This window comes from Salvelinus fontinalis, chromosome 10 (genome assembly GCF_029448725.1).
Source record: "Salvelinus fontinalis isolate EN_2023a chromosome 10, ASM2944872v1, whole genome shotgun sequence".
Classification (NCBI taxonomy): domain Eukaryota; kingdom Metazoa; phylum Chordata; class Actinopteri; order Salmoniformes; family Salmonidae; genus Salvelinus; species Salvelinus fontinalis.
The window spans coordinates 28,199,245-28,207,968 of NC_074674.1; the positions used below are offsets into that span (position 1 = coordinate 28,199,245).

Here is an 8,724-nt window from a genome sequence, read left to right on the forward strand (position 1 = left end):
ATCGAAACCACTGGCGAGGGTGCTCTGGTAATATGCCACAAAACCAAAACAGTTTGGGTGGGTGCAGAAAAGCAAAGGGGCACACCCTAACTTGAAGTTAAGTCTAAGTCTGTAAGATCAGGCAACTCAAATAAATGAATGCAACCAAAAGGAGAGGGATTGGTCACCTTTTCATTTCATATACAGAATAAAAGAAAAATGACCTAATCAATCTTGACATAAATAATGGTAAAAAAATGACTAGTCTAGCACCTTCATGCATTCTACTTTAGATTCAGTTTGACAACAAAAGCATATTCTCTGCAACCATACATTTTTCAAACTAATAAAATTGAGTATAAGAATTAATTGAAACCGTCTGAATCAATTGAAATGCACAAAGACTTACATTGATTGCAAGCACCATAGAAATATGACATGATGCTGTTTCTAGAGCGAAGCAGAAAAGCGACGGATCAATTGCCAGATTGGCCCCTGAAAACATCTTTGGTGTGACACGGTTCAAGAGCTGATGGGACCTGGTCATGTGGGCTGTAGAGTTAGAACACATTGGTTACTTTGTCCCTTTGACATTCAAAACCCTAAAACTGAGTATAAATCCATCTCCCAAGACCCTTAAAAAGACAACCAAACTATTAACCAGCAATGGCACTGTCTGACAACACAGAGGTCATTTTCACACAGTAAGTACATAATGTAATGAAACAGGCAGGGAGCAGGTCTCGAACCCTCGACCTTCTAGCCCGAGGTCCAGCGCGCTATCGACTGACGCAAAAGTATGCTCGTGCAGCAGAGTCGATTTACGCGCTTATAAACCCAGGGTCGTTACAATAATAATAATAATAATAATATGCTCTCTATATTTGTGTAGAGTAAGGCCTGGTTGGTGAGAGTAGGCGTGGGGACAGACAAACGTTCTGTATGTCTACTCATGGCAGGGGTCAGTGTGGTTGGCTACTGTAGTTGAAATGCATCCTTCCGCTGCTCAGTCTTTCCCAGGATTCACTAGTGTTGTCCCAAGGGTACCTCTGTCCGTCAAGCATATTGGTCTACATTGGGAGGTCAGTTACATTGTCTCCATCTTGCCAGTCATTTCAGTGTCTCAGTGCAGTTGTCGTCAGACTACAGTAGTGGTTATGATGGGAGGCCTCCCTCCCGCTCTTTTTCCCCTCTCTCCGTCTCAGTAGAAGCGTTTGCGTCTGTTCTCGTTCCAGTGGCTGTAGACGATGAGGCCAACCACGATGAGCAGGAAACAGCCCAGCATGGAGAAGAGGATGGTGAAGAACATAGCAATACTACTCCACCCTTCTTCATTCTCACCCACTGACACAGAGAGAGAGATGTTAGTATGGATAGAAAGTGAAAAATAGTGACAAGGAGCCATAATAAGTAGGCCTTGTCTGAGCCAGAACAGCCCATAGGGGCAGTAGCCTATCTCCTGTTTCTGTAGCATGAGGCAGCTTGATGTACAAGTACACCCCCTGGACAGGAAGGTAGTTTATCACATGGCCTTACCCCCAATCCATCTCTTTAATGCTGAATGACAAGCAGAAAGGCATCCGGTCCCATTTTTAGTGTCTTTTTGGTATGACCAGGGATCGAATCCCCAACCTTCTGCCAGTCTCAGGGTAGACACTACATGCCACTGAGTTGGTTAAAGAGCCCTAATAGTATAACATCATTTGATAGTATAAGTATTTGAGCTTTTTATCAAGAATAACTATGTTATTTGAGTAGAGTAACGCCAATGAAGTGTATGTTCTTCTGTTTGTGTGAGGTAGTGAGCCTTACTCTTTAGTAGGTCCATGTTATCTACACTGGGTAGAGTGATCTCATCTTCCTCCTCCTTTTCCTCTGTCTCACTGCGTAACACAGTCAGCTGGTACAGTTTCAGGGAGATCACATCGTGATTGTCTGTGGAACAGACCGTTTCAGTCATTCAAAGAAAACTGCAGCAAGAACACCTTCAAATGGACCAAAATACAATATCTTAGTTCCCTATTAGACCACATGCCCTCAATTTGCCTTATGTGTGACATGAATTTCATTCTGGGCAGTGTAGACACAATGAGTACATCAAAATAAATGATAGTGATAATCTGGGATGGTCACGTCTCACTTGAAATTAGAGACCTCAATGAAATACCACGTAGATGAAGTAAATGAAAACTAGGCGCTAATTCATAGCAATAAAACAGCTGATTTCATTAATGCTACTATGTAAAACACAGTAGAGGGGAGTACTACCAGAGAGATCTCCAGTGACGGCCGAGGCTCCAAAGTAGTAGCCCTGGGGCAGCCGTACCCCCGGTATGTCCAGGCAGTCCCTCCATTCATGCTGCCCATCAATGTCAATCATAATCTAGTAGAGATAGAGATTAGGAGTATGGTTAACAGGGTCAGCCAGGTTACCCGTGATACAAGTCAGTATTCGACATCCATCTATGTCTGACGACGCAGGAAGATGACGTGGAAACCGACCACTAGGTTCAAGTACAGCGTAGGTCTTGGTTTTGCTAGGGTGCTGTGGACAGGGATGTCATACAAGCAAGCCAATACAGCAAGCATCTGCCTCTGGTGCCAAAGGTTGTAGGTTCGAATCCAGCAATATAACATATATATATTTTTTAAGCCTATCCCAAACCTTAACCATTCAGACTTAATGCCCAAACTTAACCCTAACCTCAAATGTTAGTTAATGCCTAAACTTAACCTTAAACACATTGAAATTTGACATTTGGAACAACTTCGAAATTTTACATTTTGAGAAACATGGATGAACATCTAATTCTGACGTGAGACTGTGAGAGCTAGTTGAACAGAGTATGCCCAGGCACTACCTAGCACAGTCAAAGCATCATATCTCTGACATTCTCTTGCAAAGTTGAGTTAACGGGTGTGAATGAAACAATTCACTTCAACACAACAGATTTCTGTTTGTATAGAAGTGACCCAATATGCATCTTGGATGAAATTAGGCATTACATTATTATTTAGTTAATACACAATAACTTGGATAGTGATAACATCGTAGAGTCGTTAAAATGTATGTGTGTGTGTGCCTGCTCTCACCGTGAGCCTGCGACGGACATATCTGATGAAGATGAAGGTGTCGTGGTTGAGGTTGCGCACCATGGCGTTGCAGCCGCCCAGCTCAGTGGGACGCCCGTCTCGTTCGTGGTCGTAACTAATGCTTCCGTTCCCCACCATGGCCAACACGAAGGGGAAGATCCTCTGGTGGAAGGTGGGAAAAAAGAAAGGAGGTACCAAATAGAGAGAGATAGAATCAGAACAACAGGTAAAAGATGCAGCATCCACAACAGTACAATACTGCTGGTAATATTTGCCTGAGTGACCTCATTCTCTACCTGATCCCCTACTCATTCAAATGCAAATTTTAATTCAAGGTGCAACCAATTGTTAATAGGTAGTAAACAACAACAACGTGGGGCAGCATGTTCATTAGGGGGTTGATGAGAGTAGCTAAGGAGAGGGGTATGGGGGGCATTTGGTATGGGTGGTCCAAACATGGGGTACCTGTGTGCGTGTGGTGTACCTCGTCTTCTGTGCCTGTCTCCATAGGGATGCACAAAACAGAGAAGCACAACACAAGGCCCATTACACAGGTCTGTGAGCCCTGCCCAAAACAAGCCCTCCCAACAAAACCTCATAAATATTCCACTGTATTGGCTTGCTTGTATGATTCAGGTCTGTTTTGAGGTGGGAAGTGTTGGTTGTCAGTTAGCTAAGGCCCCTCTCAGAGCACAGGAAGATCATGACATGTTGACCCAGATTTGACAGGATATGACACAAACATTGCTGCCAGACAGTACAATAAAATAAAAAGGAAGTGGTTGAGATAAAGTCCTATAATTTGTGACATAACATGTAACAGTATTGTAGCTACTCCTTCCCTCCACAGAAACACATAGAACAGGTTGACAGGTATATGCACATACTGTACCTCAAGGTGTTTTTCCTCATTGGGGTACGTGTCCACAAATACACCCAGCCCTGTGAAAAGGTCCTGATTCCCAAACACAGGACCTACACAATGACAGAAATGCATTTATACAGTTGCATTGCATTGTACCAACACTCTGGTATTTCTGTTGGAACTACATTGTGGGACAGTACCTTTCTGCATGCGCTCCTTGGTGTACCAAATTGCCAGTCCATCCCCATTCAGATTCTTCTTGCCTTGGCCATGAATCTTAAAGTGCACTTGTAACTCCCAGTCCCTTAGGTGACAGGGCTGGCCACACAAACATACATAGATAAGACCATTTTGGCAAAGCCATGCAAAATGTGACATGCATAGAGAGCAGTGGAGGCTGGTGGGAGGAATGGCATCAATGGAACGGTATCAAACATATGGAAACCATGTTACACTCTGTTCCATGAATGCCATTACAATAAGCCCATCCTCCTATAGCTCCCTCCACCTGCCTCCTCTGATAGAGAGAATCAGTATCAGTGATGTAGACTTAACAGTATGCAATGTTCTGTACTCACAATGCGACTCCACACTGCCCCCTGCTTGCTCTGCATGTCTGTTGTGAGGCGCACCTGCTCTGTGGTTACCATGGCATCGCCCATCAATTCCCAATGGGAGGAGCTGGACGACCCCACACCTAAGCACACATTATTTGTAACACACATAGAACAGAAAAGACGGAGGGTCAGTTGTCATATTATATAAAACAAGTTGTACATAGCGTAGAGCCTTGATGTAGTGGCAGCAAAAAACGATCTTACGAGTATCAACACTCCACAGTCAGTATAACATTGTTGCAATGTCGAATATACAGCATTCATTTCAGCGTTCTCACATTATACTATAATAAAAGGGTGATACAATGGCGCTAACGTTACCTTGATAGGGTTTTGACAATGAATGCTCCCTTTTCAGAAACTCCTCCATTTCATGATTATCATCGTCGGCAAAAGATCGACAAGTTGTAATAAGAATAATCACAAACGTCCAATATGTTTTTAGAGCCATGGTCTGACGAAGAAAAATATCGGAGAGAATATTAATATCTGTCAGTTGTTGTTTGTGGCGGCGGCCATTTTAGATTACGACTCCTCCCATTCAACCAAACAACGCCCTATGGCTTGTGATTGGTTTGTAGGGCTGCATTGCGTCTGGTTATTTGTTCACTCTGCTGTCAATCACTTTCCACTTTCCAAATCAAATACAATTTTATTTATCACATGCGGCAAATACAACTGGTGTAGACTTTACAGTGAAATGCTTGCTTACGAACCATTCCCAACGATACAGAGTAAAAACAATACACATATATATAATAACTAACACGTGGAATAAAATTAAATACACAAGAATGGCGCTATATACAGGGAGTACCAGTACCAGATCAAAGTGTAGAGAGAGGTACAAGGTATTTGAGGTTCACTCTTAAGAAAAAAAGCGTTCCAAATGAGTTATTCGGCTGTCCCTATAGGATAACACTTTTTGGTTCCAAGTAGGACCTTTTGGGGTTCATGTAGAACCCTTTTGGGTTCCATGTAGAAACCTCTGTGGAAAGGGTTCTACATGGAACCCATAAGGGTTCTACCTGGATCCAAAAACGGTTGTTCACCCTATGGGGACAGCCGAAGAACCCTTTTAGGTTTTAGATAACACTTTTTTTCCTAAGAGTGTAGATACAGTATGTACATGAAGGCAGGGTAAAGTGACATTGTGATAGATAATAATAAGAGTAAAATAAACAGAGCAGCAGCAGCAAATGATGAGTGCAAAAGTGTATGTGAATGTACGTATGTCATGTGTATATGTGTTGTGTCGGTCTATGTGTGTGTGTATGTAGTGTATGGGTTTTGTGTGGGAGTGTCAATGTAGAGTGTGTGAGTGAGTGTGTATATAGTTTGTACACTGAACAAAAACAAAGATTTTACTGAGTTACAGGAAATCAGTCTATTGAAATACATTCATTAGGCCAAAAATCTATGTAATTAAAAAGAAGTAGGGCATCGATCAGAAAACCAGTCAGTATCTGGTGACCACCATTTGCCTCATGTTGTGCGACACATCTCCTTTGCATAGAGTTGATCAAGCTGTTGATTGTGGCCTATGGAATGTTGTCTGACTCCTCTTCAATGGCTGTGTGAAGTTGCTGGATATTGGCGGGAACTGGAACCCACTGTCATACACGTCGCACCAGAGCATCCCAAACATGCTCAATGGGTGACATGTCTGGTGAGTATGCAGGCCATGGAAAAACTGGGACATTTTTAGCTTCCAGGAATTGTGCACAGATCCTTGCAACATGGGGCGGTGCATTATCATGCTGAAACATGAGGTGATGGTGGCAGATGAAGGCACGACAATGGGCCTCAGGATCTTGTCATCGTATTTCTGTGCATTCAAATTACCATTGAAAAAATGCATTTGTGTTCGTTGTCCATACCTGCCCATAACATAACCCCACCGCTACCATGGGGCACTCAGTTCACAGTGTTGACATCAGCAAACCGCTCACCCACACAATGCCAGTCTGCCATCTGCCCGGTACAGTTGAAAACTTGATTAATCCATGAAGAGCACACTTCTGCAGCTTGAAAACGGCCATCGAAGGTGAGCATTTGCCCACTGAAGTTGCAGTCAGGCCAAGACCCTGGTGAGGACAACGAGCACACAGATGAGCTTCCCTGAGACGGATTCTGACAGTTTGTGAAAAAAAAATTTGGTTGTGTAAACCCATAGTTTAATCAGCTGTTCGGGTGACTGGTCTCAGACGATTCCGCAGGTGAAGAAGCCAGATGTGGCGGTCCTGGGCTGGCGTGTTTACACACGGTCTGCTGTTGTGAGACAGGTTGGATATACTGCCAAATTATCTAAAACGAAGTTGGTGGCGGCTTATGGCAGAGAAATTAACATTAAATTATCTGGCAACAGCTCTGGTGGACATTCATGCAGTAAGCATGCCAATTACATGCTCCCTCAAAACTTGAGACATCTGTGGCACTTTGTTGTGTGACAAAACTGTACATTTTAGAGTGGCCTCTTATTGCCCCCAGCACAAGGTTCAACTATTTAATGATAATGCCGACTATTTAGCAGTCTGGCTATTTAGCAGTCGTATGGCTTGGGGGTAGAAGCTGTCTCTGAGCCGAGAGCCATTGCGCCGGTACCATTTACCAGACGGTAGTAGTGTGAACAGTCTATGGCTTGGGTGGCTGGAGTCTTTGGCAATTTTTCGGACCTTCCTCTGATACTGTCAATAGAAACATGCAGAGATTGGCTAAATCAGATCAATATCTAGGACTATGTATGATGCCTATTTATGATGCTACAGTCAGAAAGGAAGAGGCGATCCAGTACCTCTGCTACAGTGTGATCCACTGAGGTAGCCTATATGAACGTGTGACCGATATTCCGCTAAATCCCAATTTCAATTATGTGTTCATCTTGGTTGTCACTAGTTACAAACAGCCACAAAGTCAAAATTGGCTATATTTTAAAACCTCATGAAAACAAAGATTCACTTTTTGGTCTTAATTTAAGGTTACATGCTGACCAGACCGGAAACTTCGCGTGCTCGAGCGTCGCAAAATAAATGTACAAATCCATGTTATTCAATTATTGCACCCACACTGCTCGCGTGCGCCAGCGAGCGTCTGCGACGCCAAGGACTAAAATATAACTTATTCCTATTGTATGTACCAGTGTACCAGTGTACCATGTACCAGTACATTTGAAGTCAGACAAATAGGCTACAGTAGGCTTTTTTTCACTTTCTGAATAGCACCCTACAATTTTAGACACTCCCTCAGTGTGTCGCAATGCAAGACTTGACTCGCACAACTGCTAGTTGTGGGACTGTCCATATACAGTAACGTTATATACGTAAGACAAAATTCTATACATTGTGTGAAGAAGAAGCATGGATCCCATTCAAGAAAAACAGCGCAAGGAGGTCGACATTTATCGTGACACATGGGTCCGCGATAATAGTTGTTTAAATTTGTCTTGAACGAGGGACTATCCCCGTCTCAACCCTCTCATCATTGTCAGACCAAGTGTAGGTAGCTAGGTAACTAATCGGAAAAAGATGGAGCTCGAGCTGGGTTGCTAGCTAGCCAGTTGGTCTAGTATGAATTTGATTTATTTATAAATAGCGCTCCTTTACTATACGTGGTATTGCTTTGTTATTGTTGCATTCGACCAATTCAAAACTTGGCAAAACCATCAAATAGTACTGTAGTCAAATAGCTAGTTATTTCAAACAGCTATAACTAGCTAGCTAGTTTAGTGGGATTGGGTTAAATTCCATGGTACTTCCTACGTGACTCATTATTGACAAATAATTAAACGCCCATAACATATGCATCAGTTCCGTTACCGAGGTAAAGACAGTTTCAAATGGGATATTCGACGTATATTCACGCTTTCAAACCTCAATAGCTTTCAAACCACTTGAGCCACAACTCCAAATAAGTGTCATTATGTTGGAAAAATTGCGCACAACATTGCACAGGTCTTATTTTTACGATTGGGACATTAATTCGCTTTCCAAAGCTAATAAACGTGTAAATGTATGCAGCATTTTGTATTCCTAGTTGAATTAGTTAGGGAGCGTAAACAAAGTATAAACGTTTTTTTTTTTTTACATTCGAATTAAAATAGCTCATTGGTCATGTGACCTACTTGAAACAAGGTCCAGAATGTCCACTGACTACCCTTCTACATTGCACACC

At 42.7% G+C, this 8,724-nt stretch overlaps 1 protein-coding gene across 3 annotated transcripts; it reads right to left on the reverse strand.

Annotated features, from left to right (window-relative positions):
- Positions 1 to 153: 153 nt before the first annotated feature.
- On the reverse strand, positions 154 to 5,103 carry lman2la (lectin, mannose-binding 2-like a). 3 transcript variants are annotated; one of them, XM_055936351.1, is made up of 9 exons: positions 4,876 to 5,103; positions 4,516 to 4,634; positions 4,138 to 4,255; positions 3,965 to 4,047; positions 3,538 to 3,570; positions 3,073 to 3,234; positions 2,248 to 2,362; positions 1,792 to 1,914; positions 154 to 1,217 (listed from the first exon to the last, which is right to left on the reverse strand). In XM_055936351.1, the coding sequence occupies exons 1-9, from the start codon at positions 5,003 to 5,005 to the stop codon at positions 1,135 to 1,137; spliced, it is 966 nt and encodes a 321-aa protein (XP_055792326.1). In that variant the 5' UTR covers positions 5,006 to 5,103; the 3' UTR covers positions 154 to 1,134. The 3 variants fall into 3 exon arrangements, with proteins under 3 accessions (XP_055792326.1, XP_055792324.1, XP_055792325.1); XM_055936349.1 differs by having other exon boundaries at positions 154 to 1,323; XM_055936350.1 differs by lacking the exon at positions 3,538 to 3,570 and having other exon boundaries at positions 154 to 1,323.
- Between the last annotated feature and the right edge of the window lie 3,621 nt (positions 5,104 to 8,724).